This window comes from Manis javanica, chromosome 7, assembly GCF_040802235.1.
Source record: "Manis javanica isolate MJ-LG chromosome 7, MJ_LKY, whole genome shotgun sequence".
Taxonomy (NCBI): Eukaryota; Metazoa; Chordata; class Mammalia; order Pholidota; family Manidae; genus Manis; species Manis javanica.
The window spans coordinates 74,226,100-74,249,487 of record NC_133162.1 but is presented as its reverse complement, the minus strand read 5'-3'; the positions used below and the strand labels follow the sequence as shown (position 1 = coordinate 74,249,487).

At 32.7% G+C, this 23,388-nt stretch overlaps 1 protein-coding gene across 1 annotated transcript in view; it reads right to left on the bottom strand.

Annotated features, from left to right (window-relative positions):
• LOC140850588 (serine/threonine-protein kinase TAO1-like) overlaps positions 1–22,187 on the bottom strand; it is a 64,170-nt gene extending 41,983 nt beyond the window's left edge. The window contains 7 exon segments of the mRNA XM_073241686.1: positions 7,608–7,702; positions 10,137–10,250; positions 11,779–11,875; positions 12,438–12,483; positions 13,749–13,850; positions 16,431–16,502; positions 22,007–22,187. Coding sequence (XP_073097787.1) covers positions 7,608–7,702; positions 10,137–10,250; positions 11,779–11,875; positions 12,438–12,483; positions 13,749–13,850; positions 16,431–16,502; positions 22,007–22,138 — 658 coding nt within the window. The 5' untranslated portion in view covers positions 22,139–22,187.
• Between the last annotated feature and the right edge of the window lie 1,201 nt (positions 22,188–23,388).

Sequence of the window (23,388 nt, the reverse complement as noted above, 5' to 3'; positions counted from 1 at the left end):
TAATGTCCTTTGTAGCAAAAATGAGCTTCGACCATCTGCATCCTTCAAAGAAATTGTCCATTTTTTCTAAGTTTTAAAGTTACATAAAATTGTTCATAAAATTTCCCTATAATCCTTTCAATATGTGTAAAATCTGGAGTCATGTCCCCTGTGATTCCTCATATTGGTCGTTTGTGTCTTCTTTCTGCTCAATCTAGCTAGAGGTTTATTAATTTCATTACTTTCCCCAAAGAACTAATTAGTGATCTTTGATGTTCTCTATTGCTTTCATTTTCTCTGCTTTGATCTTTTGTGGGTCTCTTTATTTCTGCTTACTGTGGATTGAATTTGCCATTTTTTTTCTAGTCTTAAGGTGACAGTTGGACCTTGACAATTCACAAGTATAATTTTGACTCTCAAATGTCCCTCAGTTTGGCTTTGTGCTGTTACTAAATTTGGTTTACACATCTCTGGCAGGAATATCACAGAAGCAAATATCATGCTTTTCTCAGTGATTCTATGATGTAGTCCATGGTTTCAGATCGTCTTGTTATTGATGGTGTTCACTTTGATCACTTAAGGCCATTCCACAAGTTTTCATGGTAAAGTTTCACTTTTTTCCTTTGTAATTAAGTATTTGTAAAAAGGTACTTTAGTCTATATGAATATTTTTTTGCATAAAGATTAAATTTTATTCTCTTATTGTATGGATTTAGATTCTTCATTTAATAATTTATAATCTGCTACTATCATTTATTTTGATGTTGAAATCGCTTCATTTTTGAGCAGTTAAGAACCTTTTTAAGCCGACTTCTGTCTTTCTGGCATGGCTCCATCATTCCCTGCTCAGTTCCTTGCTCTCTGGCACACTAAGATGTTCCAGGATCACCTTATGCTTTCCCTACTGTAGACCTGGCTCAACCATTACTCCAAGGAGCTGTGGCAATCAATGTGCTCACTGCTACTGCCCATGTCACTTCTCTTAGATCCTGTCAGTGGATAGAGGAAGGGAACACACACGTCCCTCATATATTTGTATTCATACTTGCACATTAAATATCTTTAGTTGTTTATTGAAAACAACTGAGTTCATTATAATATCTCAAATCCAATACTATAGTACTATTTATTCTAGCCTTCTCTTTCCGTTATTTATAACACCCTTCTCTGACAATAAGAAACCTCACTCTGATTATCCTTAATATACTTGATGAATCCCCCCTGTACATAGCCAGTCTCCCATCTTGGCCACCACCATTTCCGCTTTTCCCCATCAAGTTTTCAAACCCCATTCCAAGTCTGTCTACTTCATCCACTCAGTTTCTGACACCCTATCCAAACTGGATCTCTTTCTGCAGTGAGACCCTCTTCATCAGTCCTCAGGAGGGAAGCCCCTTCCTTTCAATCAGGCACTGCCATGTGTCAGGTTTACCCACCCCAAAATATGGACCTGCTCCTTGGCCTCTGACATCCCATGCTGGGTTACTTCCAGGTATGAATGCCTCGGTTACCCCACCAGGAATCTGAATCTCCAAACTTGACTGCCGCCCTTCCTGCATAGGTTCTGCTTCCACTTACAAGGCATTCTGTCTGTGGGAACTCCCTCCTCTACTCACAGCACTCTGACACGCCACTCCGGGCTACCATGACTCAGCAGGTGACATGGACACCTGCTCTATACTGTCCTCCCAACAGCTTTAAGAATGACTAGTTTCATCCAGGAAGGGGAAGGGATTACTGAAGAAATTCTTAATGAATAAAATAACTTGTGTTTCTACTGTGATTTATTAAAGTATTCAAAAATTCTAAATGGTGTGCCATCAATATATCAGAGCAGAGGACGATTTTTGATTCTGTCATTTACCATAAACCTGACCATCTCAATTTAGTCAGAGAACACTGAACTTAGCTAAAAACCATACAGATTTACTAAATCTAAACTGTGGGAGCCTTCAGTGGATTCAAAGGATATTTTCCATTTCAATTATTTTTTTAATTAAAGTATCCTTGATATTCAATCTTATATTGGTTTCAAGTATACAACACAGTGGTTCTACAGTCACCCATATTAAATCCTCCCTTCCCCTCCCCACGAAGTTACTGTCAACGTATGAAAATGTTACAGAAGCAGTGCTTTTATTTTCCATGCTATACTACTATCCCTGTGACCAACTTATGACTGAAAATTTTTGTGCCCTTTTATTCCCCTCACCCTCAACTACTCACCCCAACCCCTCCCTCATAGTAGCTTTCTTCTTAGAATTGCTTTGTTCTTTCTCAGAATTGCTTTGGTTATATGGGGTCTTTTGTGGTTCCACATGAATTTTAGAACTTTTTGTTATAGCTCATTGAAAAATACTATTGGTATTTTGATAGGAATTGCACTGACTCTGTAAATTGCTTTGGGCAGGATGGCCATTTTGACGATATTAATTCTTCCTATCCATGAACATGGGATTATTTCCATTTATTGGTTAGTTTCTCCCATGAAGAAAGTATAGGTCTTTCACCTCCTTGGTTAGGTTTATTCCTAGCTATTTTATTCTTTTTGATGCAGTTTTAAATAGAATTGTTTTCCTGTTTTCTGTTTCTGCTGGTTTGTTGTTAGTATATGGGAATGCAACAGATTTCTGTGTATTAATTTTGTTATTAATTTGTTTATTTTGCTGAATTTGGTTATTAGTTCTAACCATTTTTTGGTGGAGTCTTTAGGGTTTTCTATATGTAATAATATCATGTCATCTGTAGACAGTGATAGTTTTACTTCTTCCTTCCTGATCTGGATACCTTTTGTTTCTTTTTCTTATCTAATTGCTTTGGATGTTATTTCCAATACTCTGTTGAATAAAAGTGGTGAGGGGATATACTTGTCTTGTTCCTAATCTTAGAGGAAAAATTTTTACTTTTTGGCTACTAGGTAGGATATTAGCAGTGGGATTGCCATTTATGGACTTTGTTATGTTGAGCTATCTTCCCTTCACACTTATGCTAAGAGCTGAATTTAGTCAAATGCTTTTCTGTGACTAATGAGATAATCGTGATTTTCAGCCTTCATTTTGTTAATGTGGTGGATCACACTGATATGCAGATATTGATCCATATTTGCATCCCTGGGATATGTCACAGTTAATCATGGTGTATTATCTTTCTAGTGTATTGTTCAATTATGTTTGCCAGTGCTTCACTGAAAATTTTTTCATCTATGTTCCTCAGGGAAATTGGCCTGTAACTTTCTTGTATTGTCCCTGTCCGGTTCTGGTTATCAAGGTAATGCTGGCTTCATAAAACGAGTTTGAAAGTACTCCCTCCACTTCAGTTTTTCGGAAGAGTTTGAGAAGGACTGGCATTACTTCTTTACATGTGTGTTAGACTGCAATAGTGAAGCCATCCGGTTCTGGATTTTCCAGGAGGTATTTGATTACTGATTCAATCTGTTTACTAGTAATCAGCCTGTTCAGATTATATCTTCATGATTCAGTCTTGATAGGTTGTATGTTTCCAGCAATTTATCCATTTCTTCTATGATATCCAATATGTTGGCATATTAATCGCTCACAGTAGTCTCCTGTGATCTTTTCTACTTTTGCAATATCAGTTGTAATGCCTCTTCTTTCATTTTTTATTTTCAGTCCTTTTTATCACAGTTAATTCTTACTACAGGTTTGTCTATTCTTTTTCTTTTCAAACAACCAGCTCTTAGTTTCATTGATCTTTTCTGTTAACTTTTTAGTTTTATCTCATTTATTTCTGCTTTCACCTTTCTTATTTCCTTCCTTCTCCTAACTTTGTGACTGGTTTATTCTTATTTTTTCTCATTTATTGAGGTTTTAAATAAGGTTGTTTATTTGAGAAACTTCCTAATGTCTTAATGTAGGCATTTATTGCTATGAACTTCCCTCTTAGAACTGCTCTTGGTGCATTCCATATGTTTTGGTATATTGTATTTCCACTATTTGTCTCCTTATATTTTTTTATTTCTTCTTTGACACATTGGTTGTTACAATAGCATGTTGTTTAATCTCACATAGTTGTGAATTTCCCATTTTTCTTCTTGTAACTGATTACAAGTTTCATACCATTGTCTCTGGAAAATATGTTTGATATAATTTCATTCTTCTTAAGTTTATTAAGACCTGTTTTGTGTCCTAAGATATGATCTATCCTGGAGAATGTTCCATGGGTGCTTCAGAAGAATGTGCATTTTGTTGTTTTGGGATGGCATGTTCTGTATATGTCTGTTAAGTTCATCTGGTCCAGTGTGCTGTTAAAGGACAGTGTTTCCATATTGATTATTTTGTCTGAATAGTCTATGCATTGATGAAAGTGGGATGTTGAAGTCCCCTACTCTTACTGCATTGCTGTCTATTTTTCCTTTTAGGTTTATTAATATTGCTGTATATACTTAGGTGCTACCACATTGGGTGCATAAATATTTACACGTTATATCCTCTTGTTGGACTGACCTCTTTATCATTATGTAATGTCCTTGTCTCTTATTAGTATGTTTTAAAGTCTATTTTGTCTTTTGTGAGTATAGCTACCCAGGCTTTCTTTTGGTTTCCATTTACATGGAATATCTTTTTCTATCCTTTCACTTTCACTCTGTATGTATCCTTACATCTAACGTGAGTCTCTTGTAGGCATCACATGCATGGGTCTTATTATTTTAAATCCATTCAGCCACTCTGTCTTTTGACTGGAGAATTTAGTCCATTTATAATTAAAGTAACTTTAGATAAGTATGTACTTATTGCCATTTTGTTTATTGCTTTCTGGTTGTTTTGTAATTCCTTTGTGCCTTTCTTTTTCCTCTTACTCTCTTTCTTTCTGATTTGATTTTTTGGTACTGGGATGCTCCGATTCCTTTTTATTTTTTGTGTATCTACTATAGCTTTTAACTTTGTGGTTACCATGAGGCTTACATAAAACTAATATTTGTACTTATCTATTTTAAATTGCTAATTTGGAAAGCATTTTAAAGTTCTACATTTTTATTTCCCACCATGTTTTACATTTTTGATGTCATAATTTACATCTTTTTATTTTGTGTATCCTTTAACAAGTTATTGTATTTTTACATCTGTTATATTTCTGAAATTTTATACTCTCAACATGGACTTTTATAATCAGAAAAAATGGCACATTTTATTTTTATAAACACAACTGTGCAATCATGCACATAGGCTGAAAAGCAACAAAATTGGGATCTTTTTCATCAAATTGTGAACAAACATATAAAGTCATCTATGAGAAAATTCAAGTTATTTCAACCTCTAAATTCATAAATAAATATGAAAGTCATATTTATTTAGAACTGTATTTATCAAAACCAAAGATACAATTGGTTTAAGTTCTGCTCTCTTACCTACTCTCTAAGAAAATTTTGCTTTAATTCATTATCCTTAGTTATTTTAAAGTAGAAAAGCATATAACATATATTTCCCAAGACAGCAAATCTAATTTGCATTAAAAAAATCAGGCCTCTACAGCTGTTTTGTCTAAAAGAGCACATATATGTTACTATTTAAATGCAAACTTACTTTTTATACAATTTTTAAAATTATCGTATTATTGATATACACTCTTATGAAGGTTTCACATGAAAAACAATGTGGTTACTATACCCATATTAAGACCCATTTTGTGTCCTAACATATAATCTATCCTGGAGAATGTTCCATGGGTGCTTCAGAAGAATGTGCATTTTGTTGTTTTGGGATGGCATGTTCTGTATATGTCTGTTAAGTTCATCTGGTCCAGTGTGCTGTTAAAGGACAGTGTTTCCATATTGACTGTTGGAGTTCCCCCAATGCCCTATAAATGCAAACTTATTTAAATGAAATAAAATTTAAAATTCAGTTCCTCGGTTACACTAGCCACATTTCAAGTGCTTGAAAGACATGCAAATACAGAATATCTCTATCACTACAGAATGTTTCATTGGCCTGGGCTACTCTAGATCTTTCCCCTGGGACCAGTGTCAGGTTGTGGTTCATGACATTTAAGAATTCAAAACATCTGTAAGTAAAACTTTAAAAAGTGATCATGAAAGAGTTTCTAAAAGTTGAAGATGCCTCATGCATGCCTAAAACTTTAAGAATTTCTTTGAAATGTCTCACTCCTTAAAAATGAACTAAAGGCGGTCACATCCGAAGTTGCTTTATTCTAAGTGTAAAAACTCTAATTGTGAAGGAAGTCTATTTTATGAACTATAATAAGAAACTAGAAAACATGGAAAAATAAGAATCCATCCCACAGAAACTCCCGAGTTTATACATTTCTTTCTGAGCAGTATAACTGGCCAAGGAAGACTTTCTAATCAAATGAATATCAAAATATATCAATGATATCTAACAGGATCATTAATGCAATTTCACTATCCAAAGGGGCACATATATGCATCAACCACATACCCACAAAAATACCCCATAGCCAGAGTATATTAACCAGCTTCTGTACATTTACATCCAAGTTTCTTAAGAAATTAATTAGGATGTACTGTTAGGAAGAAGAATCAGGAGTAAAAGAACAAGCGTTTAAGATACCTAAAGATATTTTCAAATGTAAGTAACACTTTGAAAACCTCAAATTGAGACCAAAATATCAGAAGAGGATGACATGGTAATCTACAAATCTCTCTTTGCTGATGTCAAGCTTTAAAATATGTATGATGATACAGAGCTTGAAGGGAATGATTAATGTAGGAATTCTAACAAAAGTGAAAAAAATCTAAAGGTTATATTATTTTGGAAAAATATTAGATTGCAAGAAAGAAACAGCCTGGTTATAATGGAAATTATAGTATTTATTGTGTAATGATAAGCAAGTTTTTACTTTTGTTTTACCTCAATTTCCCTTTCTGCTTTTTTTTTACAACTAACAAACCCAGGTTGATGACTTATCCAAATGACACATGGATTTTACTTTTAACGTGTTATTTTCAATCTTTAGTCACTCCTAAAATGGTTCAATGAAATATTCCCAGTATTTCCTACTATTAAATAAAGCTTAACAAAAAAACAGGGAAGGTACTGTGGACTGATGCAGGGAATCAAGAGCAAGAAGATGGCCATCAGCTTCAATTACAGTGACAGTTCAATTACCCACTGAGGCTCCCTTACAAGGGGAGTATTAGCAAAGTTTTGACGGTCCACTGCCTTAAGCATAGCTCCACTTAAGGCAACAGAATAAAATATGTACGAAAAATGGAACTGTACAATAAGGTATGCAGCCTGATAATTGAATCCTCATCCCTAGCACAAAGTATTAAGTATCTTAAGTAGCAGTATGTAATTCATGAATGCTTTAGAGACCCTTCATACATGGTAAATCTATAACCATAGACATATTCTAGGTGTTTAACAAATACTCATTAAATGTTAGACACAGATACCTCAAAATTAATACCACATTATAAACTATTTTAGACCTAATTTAATACAGCAAATCTAATACACCTAAGCTAATATATGTATATATAAATTGCCAAATAACCAAAGTGACAACTTTAATAGATTTATTGCTCCCCTTAAACACTGACATAAAAATAAAAATCTGTAATTTTATATAGAAATTGAGGTAAAACATTGATCAAAACTTACTGCACAGTAATAAAGAGCAATGCTTACCTAGTTCAATACATGTTATTCCAAGAGACCATACATCTACTTTGGCATCATATTGTTGTTGTTTATCCTTGGCTAAAATTACTTCTGGGGCCATCCTAAAACATAAAATGTTACTTAAAGTTAAAAAAGAAAAGAAAAGTATACTATTCTTTAAAAACCTAATGACCATCTACATGGAGAAAACCTGTGTGAATTCCAGATGATATAACTGGACATAAGAATTCTTGTAAAGGGAAATAAATGCATTACAGGTTGTGAGGTAAATATTTACCATTGCATATACAGTGTTAGACTTATTCTCACCATTTGTCATGATCATGTAACAGCATCATGGAGGAAAGATTCCCCAGAGCAGGGAATTCAAGTTTACAGATACTAATATTGTATATCCTTTATGCCAGTGATTCTCAAACATTTTCGTTTTAGTATCTTATTACAAAAGTCTAAGTTTTGCTTGAAAGAGGGCATTTTATCACTGGCACTCGTTTCCTTGAAGTAAACAAGCTCACTACATTTAGCTGAGAAAATATCTGCCACAATAAGCAACAACGAATAAGCAGTTTGTCAGTCTTTTTTGCAAATAGGAGTAGTGTTCGGTGATAAAAGTGGCTAGGACAGTCACTCATAACTAAATAAATCATACAATTATTAACTTTATAGGCATCTTGGTTATAAAATGAAATGGTAATTTACATCTTAGCTAGACTCTAATGTTCTCACTGGTATGCTTCACCTTATACTTCCTTTGTACTTGTTGTCAAGCACAGACAGACATTTAGAACAGTTTCTGACTGCTTAGTAAGATTGTCATCCGGTGTATGTGTGTTCCTCTGTGTAAAAACATGTAAATATGTACACAGTGCTGTGTTCCTAATATACTATGTACCAATTAATACATATGTAACTTCCAATTGCCAATAATAGAGGGCTTCTAATGTGTGAAGATGTTGAAGTAAGCTTGGGGAGTCAGTAAGTTCAACAAAGTTAAAAAAGTAGTTTTGTTTTTAATGCACAACTTTCTAGCTCCTTTCTAGTATAAAATATTGATCACTGATTTGTAAAGGGGGACCATTAAGAAGAATTATTTCTCCAAAGAACCTTTTTTTATACAGGTGAAGAGGATTCTATCTAAACTAGGGTTCTACATAAGAAAGTTTTGGTCATACAGAACAGTAGCCTTCAAACTTTTTATTTTCTTACTTCCAATGAATTTATTTTAAAAAATGTATCTGCTTGTACATTTTTGAGTTGGTATTGAAATTTTATAAACTTAGTTGCAAAGGATATAATGCACACATATGTATATACATTATTTTATATATGTGCTTTACAGATATTTACAATTTGGAGCTGAGGACCTAGCTCATTCAATTCATTAAAAACACTGCTGTATAATAACCTAATTAGCAAACCCAGTCTGCATGGTCATACCAACCATTCAAATCCGAATTATTCTCTATCAGGAAATGCCAAACTTCATTTTTCAATGTAAATAACATGTTAATGTGTCCTCATGGCAATTGTCCCAGTTATAAGTGAAGTAATTTGTGATCTACTAGAAAAGAAGATGGGAGGGAAGATAATTGGGGAAAAGAAAGAGCAAGGAGTAAAAGGAAGTGAAGAGAGATGACTGTGAAGCCAGAAGGCCCTTGCCAAAACTTTGTGTCCTAACTCTTCTGTATTTCTGATGCTGTCTATTCTAGATGTTATGTATTCTCAAGTTTCCCTCTGGTGATGGTTTGAGTCTTTTAATCCTCAGAACAATGCATCATTCTACTATTCAGGATGGGTAAGAAGCCTTTCTTTAACAAAGTGGGAGTTGGGAGATTTGAAAGGTAAGTGGAAAGAAGATGCAGTAGACCTAAGACACCTCTCAACATATACAGAGAGAAAACACCTATGGAAGTTGAAGATGTGGAAAATTATTCCCTTCAGACTTGCTGACATTAATATGGAATTATTTATGAATAAAATTAGATGATGTCTAGAACTCGCTTCAAATAACTGGAGGTGGAGGGAGGGCAAGAGGAGTAAGTACATAGAACAGCTGGGCCCTGGGGTAGTGCTTTAGGCTGAGCTGACCACTATGTGAGCCTTCCTTATATTTTTGCCTATTTACCTGTATACTTGAATTTCTCCATAATAAAAAATTTTAAAAAAATTGTAATTAGCTACCAGCCTTCAGATACTCTTATTCAGAGATACTGACACACAGTAAGTATAAATCTAAAGAAAATTTCCACTTAGCACTTCTATCTTCTCCATTCTTAAATATTTAAATGTTTTCACTCCTACACCCAATACATGATATAGATGATAACAGGAAAGAAACATTGGGGGGACAAATGAAACAATAGGAGATACAAGGGCAGCACTCCAAATCTATATCTGAAACTAACTATAGTGCTTAGAGTAATGTCTAAAGCAGCACTGTATTTCCAAGAAAAAAGATAAAGCATCTGAAAAAAGTACAACCACACACTGCCTATTTCAATTATGAGGATCAATACCAGACAGGACTATTCTTACCAATACGGCGTTCCCACAAAAGAACTGGCACGAGAGGCCATGGAAGCCAATCCAAAGTCAGCAAGTTTCACCTGGCCTCGTTCTGTCAGAAGGATATTTGATGCTTTGATATCTCTGGGTTTAAAGAACACAGAAAATTATTTGTCTTTCCTTCATAAGATTATACTGAAAATGATAAAAATCATGTAACATTTTATAAAACACAGGAGAAATCAGAATAATCAAGGCCTTTGATAATCTCTCAGTTGAGATAATGAGAATTAAGATCCAAATTAAGAAGTGAGATACACAGAATTCCTGTAAGTATATAGTAAAATTTTCTAAAAGAGAAGATAAAATAGCAGTAGAAACAGAAGAAAAAGTTAGGTAATTAATAGCACATACTCTATATTTGAGTTCCTGTTCATTGGTACAAATAATGGTTTAAAAAATTCAGCTGAACATTCTTACATAATTGTAAGATTTCTGAGTATACCCTTAACATTAAAATGGTAAAAAAAAGAACCTCATGCCCTAAATTTGTTTTTTTTTAATTACTCATATCATTCCAAACTTTAGCAGAGTTCTCCTACCTAAATATGAAATGAAAACTGAAACACATGGATAAGGTAATATCAATGATCTCAAATTTACTTTTATGCTCTTCTCTAAATCAGTAATGTACATGTGAACCAAGAAAATTATAATGGGATTGTATGCCCAATGGGTACCATACATTCAAAAAGAAATAAATTTCTAAGCACTTGTCAATTCATACTACATAGTATTATAATGGATATAATAGTAAGTCAATCTATTTTTTTCCATTTGATTTTTTTTCCAAATGGATAGGTTCTTTGAAGTTGAGAAGACCTTCAGTTTTACTTCCAAATCTTCCATTCTCTTATTTACTATGCATGTGGATTTCTCGTGGACCTTAGTATTCTCATCTAAAAACCTGATAACCCATTAATTTGCAATGACTCTACTATATAAGTTTACTATGTATTGTCTGGTTCACATAGATAATTTAAAAAATGCTAGCTTCCTTCTAAAAACAGGGAAAACCAATACCAATGCTAAAAATTAGTTTATGATGGTTTAATCTTTAAATTACTATCCACTATCAAGGATTATCAAGGATTATCTCAAAAGCTTAGAGTCTTAAGAAGCTTTTACTTGTCTCTGTCATGGAATCAAATCTGGCATTATAAGTCACCAGGAGGACAAAAGATCTAGGTTAGTTCTAGTCTAATCTATCTTGCTTGTAAACTTTGGGAAGTTAGTCACAAATTGGGGCATCAGTTTCTTCATCTGTAAAATGAAAAAAGTAAGAATACATCATCCCTATCGTCTTTTCCACTTCACAAATTAAATTATTCTATAATTAAATTTCTATCACAAATCTATAAAGTGCACATACTTCAGACAGCCTGGCAGCATGTGTAGAAAAAGATAAAAATTATCCTTAACAAAGAGATCAAATAAATTAGTATATTCTTTCTAAGACATGGATAATCTAAAAAAAATATGAGTTTGTAAAACTCCAGAGTAATTTTATTTACCTAAAACAAATAAAGCATTCAGGATCAATAAATTCTAGGTCTGATAAACTCAATAAGCCATGTGCTTATTGATACATGATAATTTTTAAAGTTCTTACCTATGGATCATGTTATGAGAATGTAAGTAGACTAATCCCTGGAGAGCACCATGTGTAATTGCTGCTATTTCCATTTCTTGTAATGGCTTTTTGTGAACTTAAAATAAGAATTCATTGGAAAATAATTATTCTATAGAACATTTCTATTTAAAAATATATATACACATATCTAATATGTGGGGAAATTTTTAAAAACTAACATTTAGCAAGAAGGAACTTTTTGCTTTCCAAGATAATAAAACAAGGCAATTTAACTTTATAACAAGTGTGCAGTTGTGCCTATTTGTTATAGTTCACAGGCAATCTTCCTCAAAGTTAACAAACAACATTTAACAATTGTTTCATGATTATAAAAACAATAAAATAGAAGCTTTCCCTTTTTATATTCCTACATATCTTCATTCTGAACAGAAGGAACAAATCAAGTTTAATGATAAAGAATGCAGAAAATGCCTGTTAAATCATAATGAAAGAAAACTCTTCTGTACGCTAAAACATAATATTTAATGACAGTGTACACCATGCTGAGACTCTAGAAAAGACAAAGGTTTTCACTCTTCCTGAAAAGTTTTAACATTATGAAAAAAATCTCTTACTGAACGAATTCTCATTTTATTATACTAATACTTTTCTTTTCTTAATAAATAAAGGAAACTTACCTTCCACAAAATCTGAAACAGATCCTATACAATATTCCATTACAAGCTACATGGGAAAAAAATGATAAAAACATTAAAATACACTATTAAAATAAAAAGATTCTATATGAGATAAAACAAATTCACCAAGGAGATTGAGAAGATACTTTGAAGTGAAACAAACTCTAGTTATCAATTACCTTTAATTACACATTTTGTGAACTTGTTAAATGCATACATGAAGTTAAGCTAATGCTACATTAATCTGTTATAATGCCAACATAGAATTGCTTGTAGATGTGTGTTTCATATAATTTCTAACTAAAGCTATAAAGGAATATACACATTCTATTAATACTAACCTATAGTAGCAACACTGGTATTGTTAGGAAGCAGAAAATTATCCTCTGGTACTATATATGCAAAGTTTAGGTTACAGTTTAAATATTTCCTATAAAGCCAACACAGAGCACCTGTTATGTGCAAGGCATTTTATATATATTAACTAATTTAATCCTCATAACCACATTTGGAAGTAGACCCTATTATCATCCTTGTTTTACAAATGGAGAAACCTGAAAGACAGAAAGGCAGTCTACCTTCTCGGCCACTGTTTTTTCTTTAACCACAGTCTCAAATTTAGGAGTACCATCACCACTAAATTAAATCAAACATTACAAATGTAAATCTAAGTTCAGTATATTAAAATGATAATCAGCTATAGCTTATTAAAAATAAAAGGTCATTCCTGTTGAAAGAAAATTTAGCCTTCCTCTTAAAAGACATAATTACTATGCCTATACTGTTGTAAGATTACTACCTTATCTTAGTTTTAACAATGGGGCAAAATTAATTTCTATTTTCTGCAATAAAATGTCTCAATTTTCTACCTTTAGTATCATTCAGCCAAAGAATCACAATCAGTTCAGATTTCTTCAGGATTCACCACCAATATTCCACACAAGACCCTTGTGGTTAAATAGTTTACAATACATTTATGTCAAAAATATATGCTGATTTTCATCCTTGAGTGATAGGATTGTTCTCAACCTTCAAATGTTTGATAAAGCATTTGAAGAATGATACTGCTAACATATATCAGAACATTTTCCCATGCACGTAATGATCAGGTGAATCTCTGAAGTAAACTGGCAAAAGTTCTATTATCTCTTACTGCCCAAGAGTTCCAGGAAAAGCACCTCCTCCTTTCTCAGTATGAACTAACATTTCAAGGTGTTTGTGCATGGCTTTACACAACTATTTTGAGACATTTTTGAATTAATTATAAACTAAACCTACTAAAATTACAGCAAGGGGTGAGCAGATACCTACCCATGCTGTGTGCTCACGTAAATAGCAGCCTTTGTATTTTACAATGTTGGAATGTTTTAACGTCCGTAGAAACCTGACTTCCTTAATAATACCCTGCCATCTCTGTGGGGAGAAAAAAAGAATAAAGGAAATAATTAGGAACAGTTGCTTTTCCTTAGAAAGCTATACAAGTAAAAAAGTAATGATTAGATTAAAATGTTAACAAGAACATACAATTTTGATTCATTTGTAATATTTAAATGTCAAACTAATACATTTTAAAGAACTTACATCCATATAGTTTACAACTCAATTACATAAAATTCATTCCAGGTAGGACATATTTTTATTTTCATAAAATTTATTATCAATGAGTCTTATTACAATTTTACAACCACACACCAAGCCTGTTGAACACTATATACTATATTTAGTGGTTTTTCTTCAAAAGTTCAACCTCTCCCTTCTTTTGTGCAGCTTTATTGTTGCATAATTTACATACCTTAAAGTTCAGTTGTTGTGTTTTTGGCTTATATTGTCTTCCAAATGTTAAGTTTTTTCTGCTGTTTAAACTCAAATCAAGTAATTACCTAAATTCCTTGTACATATTCTAAAATGCTAGTGAACACTTAGGTTATAACAGAGGGAAGTTCACAGAAAAACCAAGCAGCATGAAAACATTTTCCTACAGGATTTTATGAAGAGCCTTCCCATTGATGCCTACTAGTAAATAACAGATGAACCTTCAGCAATTAAAGCTACTCTATGACAACTTCAGAAACTTAGGCCATATCCTAACTATAGTTACTTCTAAGAAGCAATCAGGGAACTGAAAATACAGGTACTTGGGCCCATGCCCAGAGACTCTAGAAACTTAGTAGATGTAGGATGGGAACTTGGAATCTGTTTTTTGTTCTTGTTTCAGTTTTTCCAAGCTTTACCACTCACTTGTATCATATTTCTAAAGGTAGGGGAACTAGAATACAGAACTTTAAGAAATGTTTTGTACTAGAATTTAAGATCCTATATCTCCTATGTTGTTTCATAAGCCCTCAACAAAATAGAGCAGAAGATATTCGCAGTGTAAAATGTGTAAGCTGGAAGATGCTAAGTTTAGAAAGTGTTTTATGGGCTTTACATTTCAAAGTTGAATGCTCTGGGAGGCAAACTCTCAAAACAAAACAAAACAAAGCTAAAACCTGTATTCTTCAATGTAAAAAACACTTCCAGGTAGGATACAATATTAGATGAGAGAAGATGCTGCCCTAGGTGAAACGTTTTGTTCTAGGTGTGACTAATTAAACAGACTCCAACACAAGTTGGCTAGGAAAGCTAGTTTTAAAGTTATACTATGGAGTGGCAAATAAAATTACAGTAAACTTGTAAAAATGGAGTTTTTTAAGGTTTTTTAGAAATTATTAAGAGTTTTTTTAGGTATCAACATAATGGAACAGTGGTCAATCACAAGTGTTATCATACCCATAAGTGTGATTATCACAAAAAAACAAGATTTACCATAAAATAGGGATTCCAGAAATATACAAAACCAAAACCTTTAAAAATTAAAGACTGATCCAGCAATTCTACCTCTGGGCATATACCCTGAAGTATTAAAAGCAGGGACTCAAAGAAATATTTGTGTACCTATACTCATAGCAGCATTATTCACAATAACCAGGGGGTAGAAGCAACTAAGTGTCCATTTACAGATGATGGATGGACAAAATGTGGTGTTTTTACACAGACACACACACACACAGTCACAAACACACACAACATGGATGAACTTTGAGTACACTATATTAAGTGAAACAAGCCAGTCACAAAAGGACAAATAGTGTATAATTTCAATTACATGAGATACCTAAAGGAGTCAAATTCAGAGAAACAGAAAGTAGGAAGGTGATTTCCAGGGGCTGTGGGGAGGAGGGAATGAGGAGTTATTGTTTGATGGGTGTAGAATATCACTTTTGCAAAATGAAAGAGTTCTGGAGATGGATGGTGGTGTTGGTTGCACTGCAATGTGAATGTCCTTAACGCCACTGAACTTACACTTGAAGTGATTAAGACGGTAAATTTGTTTTGTATACTTAACCACAATAAAAAATAATTAAATTTTTGAAGAATTAAAGAAACATAACATTTAGGAAGTAGACATTTTATAAACTTATGCAATTAAGAACTAATCAGAATACTGAAGAAAAGTACATGCAATACAGTATCAATAATTTTATTTTTCAGATTATTACCCACTGCCTGATTTTTCAGACTAGATATATGCTGCCTGATGATTATTTGAAACAGCCGTTAGAGAATTTCTCTACCATTAAAAATTTATATCCAGTATACTTACTGTCAAATGTACCTTATTCTAGTTTACTTTCTTAGACATGATAATCCCTCTATTATAGAAGAAACTGCTAAACAACAATTTAAAAAATTAAACTCGTGTCAGCAGCACATATCTAAAACAATTAAAAGTAAGGGACACAGTTGGGAGGTTTCTAGTATGTCAGGAACGTTGTTTACGGCTCTAGGTACAATTTAAATGGGCACATTGAGTCTGTGGAAGAAAATTCACTGAGATATACACTTAATATTTGTATATTTTTCAACATTTAAAAAAAATTTCCCACCTATCCCCAATTTAAAACGGTATGGCTTTCTTTAACATGCCAATACAAACATACATATTTCACGTACCTTCGTAGACCATATTCCAGTATAAGATAATTTCTTGATAGCCACCAATTCATTGGTGTGCACATCTAGTGCCTAAAAAAGACATAAGAGCGTTGTAAAAATTATCAGACTAAATCTGGGAAATCATTTCTCTGAGAATAAAAGCATTTATAAACCACCATGTCAAAAAAGATATCAAAACTGCTTTTAAAGAACATTCAAAAAATAACTAAATAGGTAGCAAAAAACATCAAATTATCAAGGAGATGGTACGTTAGAAATAAAAATACTGAATGTTTATCTTTGAATGAGCTAGTTGAGAGGGAAAATAAATCTGAATAGAAACAAAAAAGTGACTAGTACATACAAGTCTATGCTATGCCTGTAAACTTCAAAATTTCAATGAAATGGACAATTCTCTAGGAAAGAACTACTAAAATTGATCTAGAGAAGAAAATTTGAGTAAAACAGTGGTGGCACACTGAAAAGAATACTAATCATCTTTAAAATAGTTGTGAGTGGAAAAGTTTCACCAGGGAACTCCCCAGGAAAAAACGGGAGAAAAAAGGAAAGCTATCCCATTAATTGTATGGAGGCAGTCTAACCCAGCAACTAAACCCTCACCAGCAGCATAAAATAGAAACTTAGGTACCAATTTGACTTATAAATTTAGACAAGGGAACTCAAAATAAAATTTTAAGACCAAATATTACAGGGCATTAAAACAATATTTCATTTGGATAAAATACATTACCCAGAAATGCAAAATTTTGATACAGGAAAAAATTTCAGAATTTGCCATATTTTTTTACAAATCAAAGGGGAAAAATATATACTTTATATATATATATATGTTCAATAAATGCTGAAAATGCAGAAAAGTCCCAACTCCAAATGTATTCAATGCAGGGAAGACCAAACTCTTAGAAAACCCACATGGGAAAGGTAAATCCTCAACATGATAAATCATGTCTATTGTAAATAACTATTAACTAGAACTAAAACAAGACAGCTAAAATGCTACCACAATTACTAATTATGATTGTTCTGGAAATTTTGATAAAAAAATAAAAGCATAACAGAAACATGAAAGTTAACTGTTTAGAAACTAAGAGCCAAATTCTCATTATGTGTTTAAAAAAAAGGTTATATATAAAGAAGGCACAAGAGGATAGCTGCAAAATATTTCAAATGAGTTCAGTAAAAAGAGTTAATCATCTCTAGTCATCTGTGGAAGAATTCATCTTCAATTCAGTCTTTAATGAATTCCCAAAGATAAAATGTTTTAAATTTAAAATTAGATTATGGTGATAGCTACAAAATTCTAACTTACTAAAAATCTATGCAATGCACACTTAAAATTGGTGAACTTAGAGTATGGAATTTAAATCTCAAAAAAACTGTTAAAAAATTAGACAAGTACACACACACACACACACACACACACACATATATATATATATATATATATATATATATATATATATATATACATATATTCTTTTAAGTGGGTCCTGGGAACAACTAATGACACTCCAATTTCAATTACTGGCAGACTGGTTGATGAAAACGTGCACCACTTACCATAATGGGTGAAGTGGATCTATCTGCATAAGATCTTGAATATGAAGTTATTTTTCCAAAATGTTCTCTACTCATCTATTTGTGAGCCCCTTGATTTTAGTCAATAGGTCTAACCAGCTATATTCTTTTCTAACAGTTTTAATGAGATACAATTTACATACCACCCATTTTGCCCATTTGAATGTGTGTAATTCAATAGCTTTTAGTACACTGACAGATACATGGCAATACTGATTGATATGACAGATACATGCAATTTACTGATAACTACAATTTTAGAATGTTCATTACCTCAAAAAGAAACTCCAAATTGTTTCATTTTAAAACATTATAATGGTAAATTTTATATTATGTGTATCTTATCTCAAGTTTTTTCCCAATTAAAAAAAAAGAAACAAAACCCCACACCCTTTAGCTATCACTCTCCTATCCCTTTTCCTCACCCCTTCAGCCCTATGGAACAACTAATCTACTTTCTGTGTCTCTGGAGATTTGCCCATTCTGTACACTTTGAAACCATACAATATACAGTCTTTTGTGACTGGCTTCTTTCACTTAGTATAATTTTTCAAGACTTGTGACCGGTGAATGTTGAGCATCTTCTCATGTGCTTTTTGGCCATTTGTACATCTTTGGAGAAATGTCAGTTCAGATCCTTTGCGCATTTAATAATTGGGTTGTCTTTTTATTATTGAGTTATAAGAGTTCTTTATATATTCTAGACACAAGTCCTTAAGCAGACATATGATTTCAAATAATTTCTCCTATTTTGTTGGTTGTCTTTGCACTGTTTTGTAGCATAGGAGTTTTACATTTTGATCAATCCAATACCTATGTTTTTCTTTTGTTCATGCTTTTATTGTCATTACTGAAATCCTTTGACAAAACCAAGGTCATGAAGTTTTACCCTAAGAGTTTTTTTTTTTTGTTTGTTTGTTTTTTTGCATCTGTTTTTCTCAAACTTGATTGCTGCGTTCTTAGGGTACCCTAAGAGTTTTATAGTTGTAACTGTTATATTTAGGTCTTTGATACATTTTAATGTTCATATATGGTAAGAGGTAAGGGTCCAATTTCATTGTTTTGCTAAAGAGCTACCTTTCTAATTAGCACAAGATAAAGTTCAAAAATGGGTATACTAAATGCAGTGTAGTATCCTGGAGTAGATTCCAGAACAGAAAAGAGCACAAAGACTGGGAAAATCTGAGTAAAGTATGTAGCTTAGTTAATAGTATCAGTGTATCAATGTTGATTTCTTAGTTTTGATAAAGGTGCTGTGGTTATGAAACTTGTAAACGTTAAAGGATTTGGGTGAAGATTATAGGGTAAAACTCTACTATTATTGCAAAATCTGCAAATCTATTATTACTTTAAAACAGAATGGTTAAGTCATGGTAATTTATTAAAATCCAAACTCATTAGATTATATTAAAATTAAATCAGATTAAGATGAGATTACTCTTGCCTATCACACACACACACAAAAAAAAACCCCCACAGAAAAATATTTAATGTTCACAGTCATGTTTCTCTCTCCCTTCAGGATTACAAATTGCGCTTACTCATCATGTTTTATTCATCTCCTCTAATCTGGAACAATTTGCTCAACCCTTCCTTGACTTTTATAAGACTGGCAGTTGTTGAGAGTACATAGCAGTACTTACCTTACTAAATTTGTGTTTGTCTGAAGCTTCTTAGAGATTAGATTCTTGTTACATATCTCTGGCTGAAATACTACATGAGTTATATTGTGTCCTTTTCAGGGTATCAGATCTGGACACATACAATGCCTGTTCATCACTGGTTACTAATTTTCATCACCCACTCAAGGTATTTGACTGTTTCTTTCCAATGTATACAGTTATAACCCCTGTTTCCTACTTTGTATCTAACAAGCAATCCGTAGAGAGATACTTTTAAACTATATAAATATCCTGCTCATCAAACTTTCCCCCTAGGTTTAGCAACCACTGAAGATTCTACCCAAAACAATCTTTGCAATGATTGCTGCAATTTTCAAAATGCTGGTTTTTCCCAACTCTACCATTTCCTTCACATGTATCAGTCAGCATTCTATTATAAAGAAAAGCCCTCCCTTTCCAACTATCTATCCATCCTTCATCTATCATGGAAATCAGGAATTCCTATTTTATTCAATGGGTTATAATCAATAGATGTTTATGTTGATGCTCAAATTGTTCCAGATCTGGCCAGTGGGAGCACCTTCAAGCTGGTTCTAGCATCCTCTTGAAAGCCCCCCCGCCCCCTTTTTAAAGCACTTTTTAACCTTCTGGTACAAGATATTCTAGAGCTTATCTTTAATGATCCCTGTCCCCACAATAGAATGAACCATTACTCCAAGAGCTCTTGATCCATGTAGTGAGGAATTCAAGATCTGAGTGCTAAGTGTGCTTGTTGCTACTGGGATATCAATGCAACTAGAATCTTACAGAAGAGAGAGCTAGGAAATATATATGTCATATAATTAGTTCATATTAATGCCACAAATTCCTATCCAATACCTATCTAGTCCCACATGGTTCTTCCTTACTTTTGCCAGTTTCCTATTTCTATCATTCTTTCAGTTAGGATCTGACTCCAAATGACATCAAATTTACCCACTGCTCAATCTTTAAACACACAATTTCAGAACTGTCACACCCATACCAATATGAAACAAATTTACTGAGAAGAGTTCAAAATTTGTTTTCAGTTTCCTCTTCCCAAGGAGACAGAGGGTATAAAGTTAAAATACTGTGCATGAAAGTTACTCATATTAGTTTTGGTTTTTACTCCAATGTGGTTATAGCCCAAATACAGTTGGATTCATTGTTCCTGCTTGCCTTTTCATGACTCCCCCCATACATAATGACTTAATTTTAACTTTTAACTATATGACTATTTATTATCAAAAGAGGTAAAACAAGTTATCATTCTGTCCTCTATCTACTTCTTTCTAGTCCTCACACTATCACCATTCTGTATCTTGAATAGTTGTTGTATGGCACATAACTTGTCTAATGTCATCAAACTATACATTTAATATATCTGTATTTACTGTATATAAATTATACTTAATAAAGTAAATCAATTAAAAAATACTACTGACACACATTGAAGGGCTACATGACAGGGATCTTTTCAACAGGGTTCTCTTATTGGGCCCATTTCTAAGAGTTTGTATATTTTTTTCCTTTATTATTCTATATTTCTCCACATTAGTATTAAGGAGAACAACAGGAGAAGTGTATATTCAGACAAAACTGTAACACAGAAAAAAGGTTGTTTATGAAATACCTGTTTTCTGAGTACCTCTTCCCTTATGCTGTGTCCAACTCAGAAATCAAACAAACATAACCTACATCACACACACACATAAAGCATGTGTACACAAAAATATTCTGAAGGATGTCTGTCTATCTAAATGTTAACAGCAGCTGTCCTTGGGAAGGAAAGTTACAGAGGGAATTTCTACTACCTTATTTTTACCTCTAATTTACAAATGGGAAATGAATAAAAAGTTCAAATTGTTACAAATTTGGAACACATTTTCTCTAAGGAAATAATATTTCAAATTGTTGTTTCATTCTTAAGGTACCCATTAAAACTAAAAAACTAAATCTGTAATACTACCAAAATATTAAACATCTGTACAAAACTTGTTGCTGAGGAAAAAAAAGCAATCTTAATAGGAAGAAATAATGAATGAATAATATTGAAATGTGTGTATGGGACTTTATGTAAGTCAGTGTTTTGCAATATTTGATCAATAGCAATGTAAGTAATAAAGCTGCTAAAGATAGTGTAAACAACATGGAAATAAAAGCAGAATATCTTTCCCATTTTTTCAATAATCTAAGAAGCTCAATAAATAAAATTATCTTTTCATATACACCTAATGCAAGTGACTATAAAATAGACTATTGACTGTATCTTTTTGTATTACTGATTTTTACTCTTCCAGGACTGGATATTAAATAAACGCTGGTCACTGACATTAAGCCTTTAACACTTACAGAGTACACTTCTCCAAAGCTTCCATAGCCAGCTTCTCTGAGATCTGTGAAGAGCTTCTCTGGGTCTTCTTGGAAGAAGAGTTCTGCAATTTCAGGGTCCTTCAGGCCCTCTGTTGAGATAGATGATGACATCCTGCTGGGCAATCAGCTGTCTGATTCTAATTGTATAGTGATAGCCCAATCCTTGGTTCATCTGTATGAATGAAGCCACTTTGGCATAAACTATTGTAGGGAAATAAGAAAAGAAAAAAGGAAAAGCAAAAGTTGCTAAGAATAATTAGTGTAACATCATTTTCTGACTACATATATAAAATTATCTTAGACCTGGAATTTCACTGAAAAGAAGTGTTGCCTACTAGTGCAGGAGTCTTAAACTCGGCTCATCATCACAATCACCTATGCTGCTTTAAAAAAAAAGATTCCCACTATACATAGTATGTAAGTACATACTTATACATACACTTCTAAAACTTAGATAAATCTTTACATCCTGGAAGGCTTTCTGTATCAGTACTTAAAGATTTATCTAACTATTGCAATAAGCTCATCAGCAGAAGAGATAAATATAGTAGGAAGACCATTAAAACCATGCCCAACACTCAAAATGTACCCATAATATGTTTCTGACAACAGGAAGATTCCCACCTATTAATGACCTCCAAATGCAAGAAAATAAGACAATAGATTTAATTTGTTAAATTAAATCAGTAAGATTTCTTTTCCTTTCAGATACCACATGGCAGTGCTTAATCAACTTTAACACAGACATTCCTAAGGAAAATGAAATGTGAGAAAATAATGAATTTAACATAGATAACTGTTTCCTTCATAACCTGATAGATATTAAAATATGGCCTTATCAAATCTGCTTCCTTACATAAGTAGATATACTACAGAATTCCCTGGTGGTTCTGATAGCAGTTTCTTTATATCAGATTGCCAAATTTTAAAAATGACTGCCATAAATGAGAGTCTTCAGAAACTGGTTCTGGAAGGACACTGCTTAGATAGGAATCCTGGCAACAATTATTTACCAACTATGAATTTGAGTAGCCTCATTTTCCAAATCTATAAAATGAAAGAAATAACCTACCTCGTAGAGTAGCTGTGAGGGTTAAATGAGTTAATAAATGTTAAGTATAGACTAGTACTCAGGAACAATAAGCAGTACATTAAATATTAGTTATCATGACCTCCTTAAATTTACCAATTAAAATTTAAAACTCCAAAATTGATTTCATTAGACTAATAAGGGAAAATAAAGCTCTAGCCAGTTCTTTCCATGCCCAAAGCATATTTAAGTTTTAAATGTTTTAAATTTTTTTTAATTTCAAAAATTGTTTAAAGAAAAATTTTTAAGCCTGTCTCATTTTTACTGAAGT